Raw genomic sequence first — 17,100 nt, 5'->3', positions numbered from 1 at the left:
TTTGAATCACAACATGGTTTCAGCACAAAATGTCCTTTTTGTCCAAAATGAACATTTCATAAAGTCACAGATTCCAAGGCCATCGGGGGCCATTGTGATCATAGTCTGACCTTTTGTAGAGAACACAGGCCAGAGAACTGCCCCAAAATAATTCCTAGAGCAGATCTTTTTTTTGAAAAAACATCTGATCTTGATTAAAAAATTGTCAATGATGGAAAATCCACCCCAGCCCTTGATAAGTTTTTTCAATGGTTAATGACTCTCACTGTTAAAAATTGACACTTTATTTCCAGTCTGAATTTGTCTAGCTTCAGCTTCCAGCCATTGAGTTGTGTTAGATCTTTGGCGGCTAGACTGAGAAACCCATTATCTAATATCTTTTCCCCATGGAAGTACTTACAGGCTGGGATCAAGTCATCCCTCAACCTTCTCTTTGTTAGCTAAAAAGCTTGAATTCTTTGAGTCTCTCACTATGAGGCATGTTCTCTAATCCTTTAATCATTCACATGGCTCTTCTCTGAGCCCTCTCCGATTTATCCACATCCTTCTTGAATTGTGGGTACCTGAGCTGGACACAGGATTCCAACAGACCTTGCACCACTGCCAAATACAGAGGCAAAATAACTTCTCTAATCCTGCTCGAGATCGCTCTGCTTATGCATCCAAGGATCTCACTAGCTCTTATGGCCACAGCGTTGCACCGGGAGCTCATGTTCAGCTGATTCTGCACCACGACCCCCAAATCTTTTGCAGAGTCACTGCTTCCCAGGAGAGAGTCCCCCATCCTGTATGTATGGCCTAGATTCTTTGATCCTAGATATATACATTTAACGTTTAGCCATATTAAAACGCATATTGTTTGCTTGTGCCTGGCTTACCAAGTGATCCAGATCACTCTGTATCAGTGACCTGCATTCTTTCTTATTTACCTCTCCCCATTTTTGTGTCATCTGCAAACTTGATCAGTTTGATGATTTTGTTTTCTTCCAGGTTGTCAATAAAAAAATTAAATAGCGTAGGGCCAAGAACCGATCCCTGTGGGACTTCACTAGAAACACACCTGTTTGATGACGGTTCCCTGTTTACAGTTACATTTTTAGACCAATCAGTTAGCCAGCTATTAATCCATTTATTGTGGGCCATGTTCATGCTATATCTTCCTAGTTTTTTAATCACAGTGTTGTGTGGTGCCAAGTCAAATGCCTTACAGAAGTCTGAGTGTATTACATCAGCACTCTTACCTTTATTAAGGAAACTTGTAATTTCATCATAAAAAGGTATCGTTATTTGACGGATCTGTTTTCGATAAACCCCTGTTGATTGGCATTAATTACATCTCCGTCCTTTAATTCTTTATTAATCAAGTCCCGTATCAGCCGTTCCATTATCTTGCCCGGGATCGATGTCAGACTGACAGGCCTGTCATTACCTGGGTCATCCCATTTACCCTTTTTATATATTGGCACAACATTAGCTTTCTTCCAGCCTTCTGGAACTTCCCCACTGTTCCAAGACTTATTGAAAATCAACATTAATGGTCCAGTGGGCACCTGAGTCAGTTTCTGTTGAAATCTTCTGGCGTTTGTCAAAAAGCTAGAAAGGGAAAGTGTTCAGGCCTGGAGCAGGTCCCATGATGCTAGGCTCTGTACAAACCCTGAACAAAATCCAGACAAATCACTCTGGCGAACAGAGATGCCAGGTGCTCATAGCAATGCAGGAGGACAGTCGAAGTAATAGAGAAGTGAGCTGTAGCTCACGAAAGCTTATGCTCAAATAAATTTGTTAGTCTCTAAGGTGCCACAAGCAAAATCTTAGCACTTTTGGGTTCAGTTTTATCATTTTGATATTTCAGTGTATTTGGTTTATACTAACAGCAACAACCGCCAGTTCTTCACTACAGCTTTTAGTCCCATGATCTCAAAGCACTTTACAAGGGAGGCCAGTGGTGTTATATCCATTTTACAGATGGGGAAACTGAGGCACAGGGAGGGGACATGACCTGCTCAAGGTCACTCAGCAGTCCCGTGGCAGAGCTGGACATAGAACCTACAAGTCCTGAGTCCCAAGCCAGTGCTTTAGCCACTAGGCAACACTGCCTGGTTTTTTGGACTTTGCTAATTCATTTAATTCATTTTAATTTTAATTTTTAATTTAGGATTTAATTCTAATTTAATGTTAATTTTAAAATTATATTTATGCATATTATATTTTATATTATGTCATATATTGATATATATTACATTTAATAATGCCTAATATATACTATTTCATATTTTGATATCATCTAAGAGCAAAAATGAAATGAAACGATAAACTGGAAATTGATTGATTTGATGGCCTCAAGTCCAAATGTTCCAGGATTTTCGTTCTGTGGGAAATTTTGAAAATTCGCCTCAGAACAAACAAATAAATTGTGGAATTCCCCATAAAGTGGAAATTCTGGTTCCCGAAAAATTCCAGGCCACCTCTAGTGATATGCCACATGGTCAGCTTTGGTAGAATTTGGCTAGGGGGGAGGGGTGTGCAGAAAGTCTGGGAGTCAGGACTCCTGGGTTCTAGTCCCAGCTCTGGGAGGGGAGTGGGGTCTAGTGGTGAGAGCCGGGGGGGCTGAGATTCAGGACTCCTGGGTTCTAGTCCCAGCTCTGGGAGGGGAGTGCGGTCTAGTGGTTAGAGCGGGGGGGGCTGAGAGTCAGAACTCCTGGGTTCTAGTCCCAGCTCTGGGAGCGGAGTGGGGTCTAGTGGTTGGAGCAGGGGGGGCTGAGAGTCAGGACTGATGGTTTTATTCCCATCTCTGGGAGGGGAGTGGGAGCTAATGATTAGAGTGGAGGGTGGAGCTCAGGAGACAGGACTCCTGGGTTCTACCCTTAGCTCTGCTGTGTTTTTTGGGAACGTGAGCTGTCAGAAGGAGCCCAGGGCTCCAGTGCTGGGAGAAGTGATTTGTGCTGATGCTGCGGAGCACGTTGTGACAGCCTGCTCTGAGTGGTGACATTAGCAGCTGTTGTCTAAGCATGTCCCTTCCCCTTCTGCACTGGGTCCCCATTGTTCCTCTGTGAAGTGAGTAATTACCAGACTTCCTAAGAACTCAGTGCACCTCCCACTCGCTGATGGCGTGACAAGTTGGGGCAGCAGCTGTTGAAATAGACACCCCCAGTATGAAACATTCATGGACAGCCAGAACTCCTTCTGTTCCTGGCTCTGGGAAGGCAATGGGGTCTAGTAGTTAGAGTAGGGGGGTGGGACCAGGAGGCCTGGTTTCTATCCCAGCTCCGGTGGGTGATGGAATCTCGTGGGTAGAGCAAGGGTGGCTGGGAGTCAGGATTCCGGCTTCTATCCCCATCTCTGGGAGGGGAGTAGGTCTAATTGTCAGAGCAGGGGGGCTGGGAGTCAGGACTCCTGGGTCTTATTCCCAAGTCTGGGAGGGGAGAGGGCTCTCGTGGCTGATCAGAATGTCCCCTTCGGGATTTACAGTCCTGCCACATGACTTTGGAAGGCAGGCAGCTGTGAAATGCACCGTGGGAGCATCAGTATAAGCCTCACTCCTGAAATTACCAGTGCCACCTCCATCTCTTAATATGAAAAGACAAAGCCAGCGGCGGAGCTGCTGATGGGTTTAATTGTCTCCCCTTCCAGACGCCTGCTCTTTCTTGGCATCTGGACCTGCACAAGACTCCTTGGCAACCTCGTGGCAACCAATCCGTGATCCACTTTAAGCCATGAGTTCGGCAGGCTGGGAGTCAGGACTCGTGGGGTCTATTCCCAGCTCAGGTGGTGAGGGGCACGGGGTCTAGTGGTTAGAGCAGTGGGGCTGGGAGTCAGGACTCGTGGGGTCTATTCTCAGCTCAGGGGGTGAGGGGCGCGGGGTCTAGTGGTTAGAGCAGTGGGGCTGGGAGTCAGGACTGCTGGGGTCTATTCTCAGCTCAGGTGGTGAGGGGCGCGGGGTCTAGTGGTTAGAGCAGTGGGGCTGGGAGTCAGGACTCGTGGGGTCTATTCCCAACTCAGGTAGTGAGGGGGCGCGAGGTCTAGTGGTTAGAGCAGTGGGGCTGGGAGTCAGGACTCGTGGGGTCTATTCCCAGCTCAGGTGGTGAGGGGTGCGGGGTCTAGTGGTTAGAGCAGTGGGGCTGGGAGTCAGGACTCGTGGGGTCTATTCCCAGCTCAGGTGGTGAGGGGCGCAGGGTCTAGTGGTTAGAGCAGTGGGGCTGGGAGTCAGGACTCGTGGGGTCTATTCCCAGCTCAGGTGGTGAGGGGCGCGGGGTCTAGTGGTTAGAGCAGTGGGGCTGGGAGTCAGGACTGCTGGGGTCTATTCCCAACTCAGGTAGTGAGGGGCGCGAGGTCTAGTGGTTAGAGCAGTGGGGCTGGGAGTCAGGACTCATGGGGTCTATTCCCAGCTCAGGTGGTGAGGGGCGCGGGGTCTAGTGGTTAGAGCAGTGGGGCTGGGAGTCAGGACTGCTGGGGTCCATTTCCAGCTCAGGTGGTAAGGGGCGCGGGGTCTAGTGGTTAGAGCAGTGGGGCTGGGAGTCAGGACTCGTGGGGTCTATTCTCAGCTCAGGGGGTGAGGGGCGCGGGGTCTAGTGGTTAGAGCAGTGGGGCTGGGAGTCAGGACTCGTGGGGTCTATTCCCAACTCAGGTAGTGAGGGGCGCGAGGTCTAGTGGTTAGAGCAGTGGGGCTGGGAGTCAGGACTCGTGGGGTCTATTCCCAGCTCAGGTGGTGAGGGGTGCGGGGTCTAGTGGTTAGAGCAGTGGGGCTGGGAGTCAGGACTCGTGGGGTCTATTCCCAGCTCAGGTGGTGAGGGGCGCGGGGTCTAGTGGTTAGAGCAGTGGGGCTGGGAGTCAGGACTCATGGGGTCTATTCCCAGCTCAGGTGGTGAGGGGCGCGGGGTCTAGTGGTTAGAGCAGTGGGGCTGGGAGTCAGGACTGCTGGGGTCTATTCCCAACTCAGGTAGTGAGGGGCGCGAGGTCTAGTGGTTAGAGCAGTGGGGCTGGGAGTCAGGACTCATGGGGTCTATTCCCAGCTCAGGTGGTGAGGGGCGCGGGGTCTAGTGGTTAGAGCAGTGGGGCTGGGAGTCAGGACTGCTGGGGTCCATTTCCAGCTCAGGTGGTTAGGGGCGCGGGGTCTAGTGGTTAGAGCAGTTGGGCTGGGAGTCAGGACTCGTGGGGTCTATTCCCAGCTCAGGTGGTGAGGGGCACGGGGTCTAGTGGTTAGAGCAGTGGGGCTGGGAGTCAGGACTCGTGGGGTCTATTCCCAGCTCAGGTGGTGAGGGGCGCAGGGTCTAGTGGTTAGAGCAGTGGGGCTGGGAGTCAGGACTCGTGGGGTCTATTCTCAGCTCAGGGGGTGAGGGGTGCGGGGTCTAGTGGTTAGAGCAGTGGGGCTGGGAGTCAGGACTGCTGGGGTCTATTCCCAGCTCAGGTGGTGAGGGGCGCGAGGTCTAGTGGTTAGAGCAGTGGGGCTGGGAGTCAGGACTCGTGGGGTCTATTCCCAGCTCAGGTGGTGAGGGGCGCGGGGTCTAGTGGTTAGAGCAGTGGGGCTGGGAGTCAGGACTGCTGGGGTCCATTTCCAGCTCAGGTGGTAAGGGGCGCGGGGTCTAGTGGTTAGAGCAGTGGGGCTGGGAGTCAGGACTCGTGGGGTCTATTCTCAGCTCAGGGGGTGAGGGGCGCGGGGTCTAGTGGTTAGAGCAGTGGGGCTGGGAGTCAGGACTGCTGGGGTCTATTCTCAGCTCAGGTGGTGAGGGGCGCGGGGTCTAGTGGTTAGAGCAGTGGGGCTGGGAGTCAGGACTCGTGGGGTCTATTCCCAACTCAGGTAGTGAGGGGCGCGAGGTCTAGTGGTTAGAGCAGTGGGGCTGGGAGTCAGGACTCGTGGGGTCTATTCCCAGCTCAGGTGGTGAGGGGTGCGGGGTCTAGTGGTTAGAGCAGTGGGGCTGGGAGTCAGGACTCGTGGGGTCTATTCCCAGCTCAGGTGGTGAGGGGCGCGGGGTCTAGTGGTTAGAGCAGTGGGGCTGGGAGTCAGGACTCATGGGGTCTATTCCCAGCTCAGGTGGTGAGGGGCGCGGGGTCTAGTGGTTAGAGCAGTGGGGCTGGGAGTCAGGACTGCTGGGGTCTATTCCCAACTCAGGTAGTGAGGGGCGCGAGGTCTAGTGGTTAGAGCAGTGGGGCTGGGAGTCAGGACTCATGGGGTCTATTCCCAGCTCAGGTGGTGAGGGGCGCGGGGTCTAGTGGTTAGAGCAGTGGGGCTGGGAGTCAGGACTGCTGGGGTCCATTTCCAGCTCAGGTGGTAAGGGGCGCGGGGTCTAGTGGTTAGAGCAGTGGGGCTGGGAGTCAGGACTCGTGGGGTCTATTCCCAGCTCAGGTGGTGAGGGGCACGGGGTCTAGTGGTTAGAGCAGTGGGGCTGGGAGTCAGGACTCGTGGGGTCTATTCCCAGCTCAGGTGGTGAGGGGCGCAGGGTCTAGTGGTTAGAGCAGTGGGGCTGGGAGTCAGGACTCGTGGGGTCTATTCTCAGCTCAGGGGGTGAGGGGTGCGGGGTCTAGTGGTTAGAGCAGTGGGGCTGGGAGTCAGGACTGCTGGGGTCTATTCCCAGCTCAGGTGGTGAGGGGCGCGGGGTCTAGTGGTTAGAGCAGTGGGGCTGGGAGTCAGGACTCGTGGGGTCTATTCCCAGCTCAGGTGGTGAGGGGCGCGAGGTCTAGTGGTTAGAGCAGTGGGGCTGGGAGTCAGGACTCGTGGGGTCTATTCCCAGCTCAGGTGGTGAGGGGCGCGGGGTCTAGTGGTTAGAGCAGTGGGGCTGGGAGTCAGGACTGCTGGGGTCCATTTCCAGCTCAGGTGGTAAGGGGCGCGGGGTCTAGTGGTTAGAGCAGTGGGGCTGGGAGTCAGGACTCATGGGGTCTATTCCCAGCTCAGGTGGTGAGGGGCGCGGGGTCTAGTGGTTAGAGCAGTGGGGCTGGGAGTCAGGACTGCTGGGGTCTATTCCCAGCTCAGGTGGTGAGGGGCGCGAGGTCTAGTGGCTAGAAGACATAAAAAAGCAGATTCTTCCCTGTTATTCTGCATCTCATCAAGATCCCAAGTGTCATTTCCTGTTTGCGCTCTCCCCACTCCCGTCTAATTGAAGTAGGCAGCAAATGCCCCTAGTGGGCCACTGGAGCTTCCAAGCCTCCCAGCACGTGCCCCCACTCCCTCTTGGCATAGCTATCTGGGTGCCTCCTGCCTCATAAATGCAGATGCAGTTGCTCGGCAGGATGCCTGGCACTAGGGGGCAGCGTTCGCCCAGCAGATGCACACAGTCTGTGGGTTCCATGCATCTCTGCCTGGGAGTGATGCATCTGAGCTCCATCCAAAGCCCTGCTGGGTTATTTTCCTTCAGGGACAATGAATCGCAAATGACAGGATAAAATAACAGGCAGGGAATCAGGACTTATGAGTTCCCGCTCCTGCTCTGTAAACGAGCTCCTAGTTGTTATGGCCACAACAAACTAACGGAGCCACTTGGAACGCTCCAAGGTGGATTGAGGTTACTAAGAGCACTAAAGATGCCTGTCAATAATGGGCTCTGCACCGATCCTGAGGGGGATCAGGGGCCTCATTGTGCCAGGTGCTGCACAGACCCTGAGTGAGATTGGGGCCCCATTGGGCTGGGCACTGCACTGACATGAATCAGGATCAGGGCCCCCATTGTGCTGGGTGCTGCACAGACCGGGACGGTGATCAGGGTGTAGCCAGTGGAGGCTACAGGGGCCTTCACTGTGCCCAGCACAGTGCAGCTACAATCTCAGATGAGGCCTCTAAACTACACCAGACAGAGGGCTGAGCAGCCCCTGGCCTGTGTGGCATCATTGCCCTGGGCACAGAACACGCTTGGCGTAATCGGCTGAGAACTGTCTTTCCTGGCTAATAGGTTCTTCTTTGCAGCTTGATTAAAGCCCCCAAGACAAATGGCTGCTTACCCTGATTTCCCTTTGCCTCTCAGACTCCTTCACGATCAGGGCTCTGAAAACAGGCTTCTATTTATTCCTCATCATGTTTAGCTTTTCAGCCAGTTCCATCTAGTTCAGCTTCATCCCTCCTTGCTAGTCAGCGAGAAGGATTTCAAATTTCCTTCTCCTGTAGAGCCAGCCTTTTTTCTATCCGCTCCCCCGTTCAATAAAGCAACTGTGTTTGCCTGTCCTGGCCAAGATTGGGATCCTCAAGGTGCCTGCTGCTGTACAGACCCTGACTCGGAGCAGGGCCTCCATTGCATCTGATGCTGTGCAGACCCCAACCAGGAGTGGGGCCCCATTGGGCTGAACACTGCACAGATACAGTCCCTGCCCCAGACGGCTTACAGTCTAATTTAACTAAGAAGGGGTGAGGAAATTGAGGCATAGAGAGGGGAGGGGACATGGCCAAGGGCAATGGTAGAGTGGGAAATAGAACCCAGGAGTCCTGAGTGCTACGTTCATTCAGCCTGTCTAGACTGTGTCTCCATTGTGCCTGCATCTATGTATTCATATGGCCCTTCTTTCCCAGAGAGGAAGCATGGCCAGTGGTTAGATTACTAACCTAAGACTTGGGAGATTGTCATGGTCTCCCTGAGCCACTCACTTTGTCTGGGGCTCTGTTTCCCCATTTGAAAAACCAGGATAATAACACGTCCCTGCCTTCAGCCTCAGCCAGGGATCTGTGTGGCACTCGGCCCAATGACGCCATGATCTGCGTCGTGTCTGTGCAGCACCCAGCACGATTGGGAGCCCCGACCTCGGGGGCACCTAATACAAAGCTGGGCCAGAAACAGTGTCTAAATTGCTACATTTGCATCTGGAGCCAACCCAGCCCAACACTGAGGTGTCTCTGGCAGCATCTACAGAGCAGCAGGTTCAGTGGGGGATTCCTCTGGAAAGAGACACCAGAGGGAGCAGATGAGACACCAGCCACAGAGCGGGGCCATTGATCAATCTCCTTTACAACCCCTTCAAACCCCAGCTGCTTTCACGTCTCCTTGGCTTCATTGCTCAGCCACTTCACTGCGGGCTAGCACATGCCCCAGTTAGGGTGCAGAGCTGGGTGCGCTGTGCAAATAAGGCAGTGCCCTAATCTGCATATTTGAATATACATCACCTCAGCGGGATACATCCCTCCCCCAGCCTTTCTACCGGAAATAATAGGGATGCTTGGGAGCCTGGGAGCAGGCTCCCTGAATCAGGAGGCACCTGGGTCTGATCCATGCATGTGCAGTGCAGAGATGGCTGTCCCACCAGCTGGGTATGCAATCTCGGGTGCAAGAGCTTCTGGGGTTGCAACCCAGCATTTCTGGTGCCGCTGCAAACTGCGGGGGGTCGTGCATGGCCTTATGTGCCCCCCACCTAAGGCAGGAAAGGACCAACATCGCAAAGGCCTAAATTCGCCTCTTGCAAATTCAGTATTGGTGGGGTTATGGAAGCTCCCAGAGGGCCTGATTGAGATCGGGGGCCCCATCATGCCAGGTGCCGCACAGACCCTGTCTGCAACCAGGGGCCCTGTCTTGGTGGGTGCCACACAGACCCTGAGTGTGATTGGGGGCCCCGCTGGGCTGGGTGCCACACAGACACACCCTGAGTGACAGTCCCTGTCCTACAGAGCTCACAGTGTAAAGAGAGGCTGGAAGCAGAAACTGAGGTAAAGGGGCTCGTTCAAGTTCACCCAGGAAGTTTGGTGGCACAGTTGGCAGAGAATCCAGGAACCCAGGCTCCTAGCTGCCCCGCTGCTCTGACCACTAGCCCCCTCTCCCCTCCCAGAAGAGGAGATAGGACCCAGGCGTTCTGACTGGCAGCCTTATCTAATGTCTATTATGCATGTTGCTAACCTGTCTTTTCTCCAGCTGCTGATGTGCAGGAAGCTCCAGCCTGGCTGATCCCGCTCTTAAACCCACTCAATCGCCTCGTAATGTGCTTTCATTTAATGATCAAAATGATATTTGATTAGGCTGCCTGTACTACATTTTTTCTTAAATAGATAATTAAGAGATTATTCCTCTCAAGTTCGTTAGCAGGTAATTTAAGCTGCAAGAAACACAGATGCATTTCCATGTGGAGCATCTCTTTATAGGAATCAACAGACGAGTGGGGTGTTGCTCAAGTCTCGGGGTGGGGTGGAGATGTCAAATCCTGCTGCTAGTTTAATATATAGGGGAGTAGGTTGGATGCCGCTGGTCTCCACTGTTAGAGCGCTGGGCTAGGAGTCAGGATTCCTGGGTTCCATTCCCAGCTGTAGGTGGGTAGTGGGGTCTAGTGCTTAGAGAAGCAGAGGTGGGAGTCAGGACTCCTGGGTTCTAGTCTCACTCCTCTCGCAGAGCCAGGCATAGAACCCAGGAGTCCTGATTCTCAGCCTCTTTTCCTGTAACTACGAATCTCTACTCCCTTCCCAAAACCGGGCATAGAACTCTGGAGTCTCACCATAGACCAGAGGGGGGAGGGAAACAAAGGCACAGAGCAGGGAAGGGACTTTCCCAAGGTCACACAGTAGATCAGTGGCAGAGCCAGGAGTAGAAGCCAGCTCCTAGTCCAATGCCTGTGTCACTAGCCCAATGTCTTTCTTAGCCAGGAACTCCTGTGATGCATGAGCCACGTGCATGTGGGGCTCTCCCTTCCCCAGATGCTCCCTCTCTGAACTTCAGCCACAGCAGGGGTAGAAAAACCTCCGCAGCCTGATGTGAGCCAGCGCCAGCAGGGAGCAGATTAAGGTGCTCTTTTTACACTGCGTTTACATCGCTGGGGGTGGGAGCTGGGTTGGCAGCTCAGGGCAGTAAGAACAGATAGCTCAGCACAGCCCCCGGGCATGCTGGAAAATAACCGCTCGCTGGGGGGAAGCGAGTCCAGTGTTCAGGCTTGGCGGAGGCAGGTTGTGGAGCATGGTTGTAAACCAGACGCTGTGTGCGCTTACTGTGCGGAAGGACCAGTGTCCTGACCCAGCAGTCTGCGCTGACACGGGGGCGTGGGACCATGCTCCTCCCACTAAATAAGCCCCACCTACTCAAGACAGCAGAGTGAGCTCTGATTCACAGTGTTATAATAGATTTCTGGTACCGCCTAGGGGCCCTGATGGAGATAGAGGTCCCCTTTGGGCCAGGCACTGCACAGATGCTCACTGAGATTGGGGCTCCCATTGTGCCAGGTGCTGCACAGACACAGTGAGAGACAATCTCTGACTCCAAGAGCTTACAGTCTAAATTAGCAAAGGGTGGAAAGGTAAACTGAGGCACACAGAGGGACGGGGACTTGCAGTAAGTAAGTAGCAGAACCGGAAATAGAACCCAGGTGTCCTGACCTCCTACACTGCACACTCTAACCCCCTAGGCCCCGCTCCCCTCCCCTAGCCAAGAACAGAACCCAGGAGTCCTGCTTCCCAGCCCTGCTGCCTTGTTAAGTGGGAAAAATATCATTGCTGTCCATGCCTCTTAAAATTCAGGAGCCGCCGAACAGTTAAAACATCTTTAATGAGCTCCATGCTTCATTATCCTCTTTATGGCTGTCTGGCGCCCACTCCCCCCTGCCCGGCAAAGATTGAAATGCACAGTTAATCCATATTCTCCGGTCTGTTGTTTAATTCCCGGCATTGCACTGACCCCCGCTGGTTGCGCCGTTCAAGGATTTTCCCCACCCTCAGCTCCCCTTGAACTCCCAGCCACCACAGCTTGCGGGCTCCCTGGTTAATTAGCAGGCGTGGGTTGGATCAGAGATGCTCTCTCTGATGCCTTAGTGCCGCTGCAGGGAGAAGGTCCCGGTCCTGTCAGTCTAGTCCAAGGTCATCCCCGGGGCTGTGATGAGGCCAGGCAGGTTTTGTATCTGTAGTTCATCATCTGGGTCTTCAACAGGCCAGGGAATGGAAGAAAAAGAACCCGGGGGCCTGACTCCCAGCCTGGCCTCCTGCTCTTACCACTAGACCCCTCTTGCCCCCCAGAGCTGGCGACAGAATCCAGGTGTCCTGACTCTCCGTCTGGCACGTTGGGCACTCCTCCCTTGTTTTCCAAGCGCCGTCTCAGCATTTGCCACTGCAGCGCAGCATCTGCTCAGCGGGACACAGCGATGCCACAGTTAGTCATGTTCCGTGCCATGTCCCCGGCTCACAGGCATCGCCCGAGCGGCTGGTGTGTCTGCGAGAGACGGACAGACACAGCAGCCACGTCTTCTGTCCTCGCGTCACCTGGATCTCGCACACACACAGAGATTCAGGGAGGGTATTGGACTGGTGCTCAGGACTCCTGGATTTTGTCCCCTGCTCTGGGAAGGGAGTGGGGTCTAGCGGGTTAGAGTGGGGAGTGGGGGCTGGGAGCCAGAACATCTGCGTTCTACTCCTGCAGCTGGGAGGAGAAGGGGAGTCTAGAGGCTGGAGCAGGGGGGACAGGAGTGAGGGCTTTTGGATTTTATCCTCTGTTATGGGAGGGGAAACTAGTGGTTAGAAACAGGGGCTGGGAGTCAGGACTCCTGGGTTCAATCCTCAACTCCGGGAGAGAAGCGGGATCACTGTGAAATTTCAGATTTAAATAGCTGAAATTGTGAAATTTACTATTTTTAAAATCCTATAACCATGAAATTAACCAAAATGGATTGTGAATTTGGCAGGGCTCTGTCCATGAGGGAGCAGCCTGTGCTTGCCACCTGGCACCCTGCACCTCAGCTGAGACGAGGTTATCTCTGCTGCCCTTCAGTGAGATTCGGCCTTTAAACCTATTGTTGGGGGTGGAGTTCTTGGTACTGCAGTGTGAGGATTACCCAACAGTCCATCAGGGATCAGGGGAGCTTATGCCAGACACCTGGGTCCCCTGCAACCTCCTCTGCCCTGCTGCAAATCATAACCATGTGGAGGGCAGAGCTTGGGACCTCCTTCCCAGCCATTGCTGGGGGAGATGCGCTTGTCATGGGGCCTCAGCTTTGTGAGGGAGAGGAGTAAGTGGAGTATGAACAGCTGTTGGCTCTTCATACTGTGAACTCTTCAGGGCAGGGATGCTCTTGTGTGTCTGGGCAGCGCCTGGCACAACAGGGGCCCTGCTCTGGGTTGGGGTCTGTGCAACCCCAAGCTCAGTTGGGGTCTGTGCAGCGCCTGGCACAATGGGGATCTCAGGTATTACCGTAAAACTGCTAAGAGGGCCCCAAAGAACTCGGGACCCCCTTCCCGTGGCATAGGTAGTGGCAGCCTCTGCCTGTTCCTCGCTCCATTCCAGTGGCTGGGGAACGGCTTGTTTATTTCTGATTGAAGTGGGGAGGGATGAGGTCTCTGCAGGGGTGCTTATTGCCAGGCTGAAATTACCCGCTTATCCTAGGGCCCTTGGCTGAGAGCTCTGCTTCCATTATGGCTAGTTAATGTCTCTCCTGTAAGGAACTGTGCCTCCAGAGAGGCAGGCCTGCTAACTTTGTCAGCATTCTTGGAGAACCCTTTGTAACCTGAAGTGAATAGCCAGGTTAGCTGATCCCACTGCGGCTTAATGGCTAGAGCACTGCGCTGGCAGGAAAGAGACCTGAGTGCGAGGCCTGCCTCCCCCGAGGAGCTGATTCCCCTCGCACACTTTGTCTAGTTAGACTGCAGGGTCTTTGGGCCCGGGAGCTCTTCTCGCTGGCCAGCCCCCATCCTGCTCAGGACCTCGGCTGGAACCCCCAGAGTAATGAACGGTGCAAGGCAGGGGGGTGATCGTCAGCACCTCTGGGCACAGGCTGAGCCGTGGAGGCACGGCTGTGTATCTCCCTCCAAAGGGTAGCGGTGGAAAGCGTCTCCTCCTGACCTCCTGGTGCGAGCCCTGCTCTCATTTCACAAGAGGGCTCCCGGCATAGCACCTACCCCTTGAATGGTTTGCCAGCGGCCGCTAGGCACGTGCCAATCCTCCAGACTTCCCCCTGTTACATTTTATCCGGACCTCCCTGGATTTAACGGAGCGTACCTCTGTCTGCACGTCGCCCGCTGGGATGGAGGACGCAGCAGCTGGCGGAGAAAGCACTGCAGTTGCTCAGTCACACTAGATTCCAGTGCTAGGGGGAAAGCGACACAGAGAGAGAAATTGTCTTTCCTCCCATCCCCCTCTGTCTGCAAAGCACCAGTAACTGCGTCCCCGTCGTGCCACAGGGATTCCGAGCTCTCCCTGGCAGCAGCCGTGAATCCTTCATTACCTGGGATCCCTGGACAGATGCGGGGAAAGAAACGGTTCTTGCAAGTAGCCTGGGTTCAGTCCAACGTGAATGCAAGCAACGTGCGCTCTGCAGGGCGCGTTTGAGTCACATCGGATAAGGCGAAGGGAAGCTGAGCCGGGAAGAGGTTGAGAGGCCCAGGAACCGGCACAGATCAGTGGGGGACAAGGGTTGCGGGGAATGGCTTTGAAAGCTGCGTCCTAGAGGAGGCGTGGGCCACTGGGCAGAGGGTGAGGAGGATGCGGGGAGTGCCAGCAGGGGGGTATCAGAGGGAGGAGCGGGAGATCAGGGGCCGGGGGGTGGGGGGGGGGGAAGGAATCTGTGTGCCTGTGATTTCACTGCAGCAAACACACATCCCCGATGCTCAGTGTTTGGCTCACCAGAGATAGCTTAGTGTATATCAGAGCGATGGTCTCATCTACTCAATATCCGGCCCCCACTGCCAGCCCAGATCAGGCCAATGGGCCCATCTAGCACCTCCTGCTGCCCCAGATCAGACAGTAACCCATCCAGCCTGGTAGCCCCCACAGTTCCCCTGCACACGAGCAGGTCAGTGGGCCCAGCTGTGACCGTATCCCCTCTCCAGCAGGGACCAAGTCTCGCTGCTCCATAGGAAGGTGCAAGAAATACCCTTAATTGACAATGGGCAGCAGGAAAGATGCTCAGCAGGAAGGCTGTGGCAGAGAGGATAGAGCACTGGGCTAGGGGTTAGGACACACGTGTCTTCTAATTCCAGCTCTGCTACTGACCTTCCCCTCTCTGCGCCTCAGTTCTCCAGCTAGGGTTGCCAACCCTCCTGGTTTCGCCGGGAGTCTCCTGGAATCGGACTCTATTTCTCGGAGGCTACTGAAGCCAAACCAGGAGATTTTAGGCCGCTAGAAGTCTGGCAGCGCAGCGGGGCTAAGGCAGGCTCCCTGCCTGCCCTGGTCCTGCACCACTCCCAGCAGTGGCCGGCACGTCCCTGCAGCCCCTGGGGTGGGGATCAGGGGGTCTCCGTTCTCTGCCCCTGAGCTCTGACTCCGCAGCCAAAGGAACTGCAGCCAGTGGGAGCTGTGGGGGGCAGCACATAGGGGCAGCACAAAGAGCCCCCTGGCCTCCCCCATCCCAGGGGCCACAGGGACGTGCCAGCTGCTTCCAGGAGCAGTGCGAGGCCAGGGAGCCTGCCTTATCCCCGCTGCGCCACCACCCAGGAGCCGCCTGAAGTAAGCGCCACCCGGCTGAAGCCCTCCCACACCCCAACCCCCTGCCCCAGCCCTGAGCCCCCTCCCACACCTAAACTCCCTCCCAGAGCCTGCACCCCACATCCCCTCATGCACCCCAAACCCCTGCCCCAGGCCAGTGAAAGTGTTACCTCCTGGCATCTGAAATCTCCCTGTGCAGCATCTTCTGGAGTCAAGTGCTTTGGTTGAGAGGGCTGGGATCTAATTAAGAGCCGTATCATAACGATGTCTGATTGCACTCAACCAGGATTTGGCTGCGAGCCAGTCAGCCAAGCTGCCCTGAGAAGGTGTCACGTGCTAACTGCCAGGGACGGAATGAGGCCACGACAGCTGCTCACCTGTCTGCTTCTTTGTCACTGCAGTGCCCTCCCTCACCCATCTCCTAGGGATGGGATCCTCACCTCACTTGGCCGAGAGGACCTTGCCACTGCATCCCCAGAGGCAGTCTCCTTCCCCCACCAGAAGCAGCAGCAAGGGAAACAGAACCCAGGACTCCTGAGTCCCAGCCCTCCTCTGTCCACTAGACCCCAGTCCCTACACAGAGCCAGGGATAAACCCAGAAGTCCTTACTTTCAGCCCCCCCTGCTCTAACCACTAGACCCCACTCCCCTTCCAGCATCAAGGATAGATCCCTGGAGCCCAGAGTTCCAGTCACTCTGCTCTAACCACTAGATCCAAGTCAGGAATAGAACACAGCAGCCCTGTCTCCCAGTCCTGTGCTCTAACCCAGACCGTGGCAGCTCTGTATATATTTGCCACTGAGAGACACAGTTAGAATGCTTAGACCCTCATGAACTCCTTATCTCCTTGCAGGTAGGATATGAAAATGCTGGCACCGTGGAGTTCCTGGTAGATAAACATGGCAAACACTACTTCATTGAGGTGAATTCCCGGCTTCAAGTGGAGCACACGGTGACAGAAGAGATCACAGAGTAAGTGACGCCTCTCGCGCCCCAGTCTGTGGTGGTGGGGCACCTTCTTAGCCGTCTAAACAGAGGAATATGGAGTAGGAGCAGGGAAGTGGTATTAGCTCTGTATATGGCATTGTCTGACACCTGTCAAATGGACTAAAAACTGGCTAACTCATTGATCTCCAGCGGGAGACCCATCATCAAATGGGGATATATCTAGTGGAGTCACACAGGGATCTGATAGATAGGTAGACACTGAAGTGTGCATCATTAGGGTTCAGAAGTAACACCCAACAGAGAGAATTATGCGTCAGTTCCCTCCTTTTGGAGCGATCATCTCAGGCTCTCTGCAGACTCAGGCTGCATCGGTGACACTCAGGGCAGCTCCCCCCTATCTGAACGATCGGCTCAGGCTCTCTATGGACTCAGGCTGGTGTTGCTGCATCAGTTACGCCCTTATCACATTTTGAAAGTTTTCTCTGGAACCATAAGCCAGGCTGACTTCTTCTTCTTCTTTTTTTTTTTTTTAAACAAAAGCTGCGATTTTGGGGCATGAATCTGGGGTGGTCACCCTGGCCCTCTTCTCTCAGTTCTGCAGCAGGAATATTTTGTATACTACAACCTATGTACCCAGCAGCTCACAGTCAGGGCCAAGACCCATCTCTTGCCCCACACAGCTGATGATCCTTGCAAATAAGGTAGACACAAAGCCTAGGACGAGAAAGGTGGACTGTGGAGAGGCTTGGTAGTTGGAGGAAGGATTTGAGGGGCGAAGGGGCACCTGGCAAATGCAGAGGGGCATGGACCAGCCCTTGGGAAGAGGAGATGAAAGGATGGAGGAGTGTGGGAAAGTTGTGTGT

At 54.4% G+C, this 17,100-nt stretch overlaps 1 protein-coding gene across 8 annotated transcripts in view; it reads left to right on the top strand.

Annotated features, from left to right (window-relative positions):
• PC (pyruvate carboxylase) overlaps window positions 1–17,100 on the top strand; it is a 233,747-nt gene that overhangs the window by 112,545 nt on the left and 104,102 nt on the right. For all 8 annotated transcript variants that reach the window (XM_043551372.1, XM_043551371.1, XM_043551370.1 and 5 more), the window contains one exon: window positions 16,143–16,261. In XM_043551372.1, coding sequence (XP_043407307.1) covers window positions 16,143–16,261 — 119 coding nt within the window. The remainder of the gene's footprint in view (window positions 1–16,142; window positions 16,262–17,100) is intronic.

This window comes from Chelonia mydas, chromosome 7, assembly GCF_015237465.2.
Source record: "Chelonia mydas isolate rCheMyd1 chromosome 7, rCheMyd1.pri.v2, whole genome shotgun sequence".
Lineage (NCBI taxonomy): Eukaryota > Metazoa > Chordata > Testudines > Cheloniidae > Chelonia > Chelonia mydas.
The sequence above is the reverse complement of the archived record's forward strand: the minus strand, read 5'-3'. Positions and strand labels throughout refer to the sequence as shown.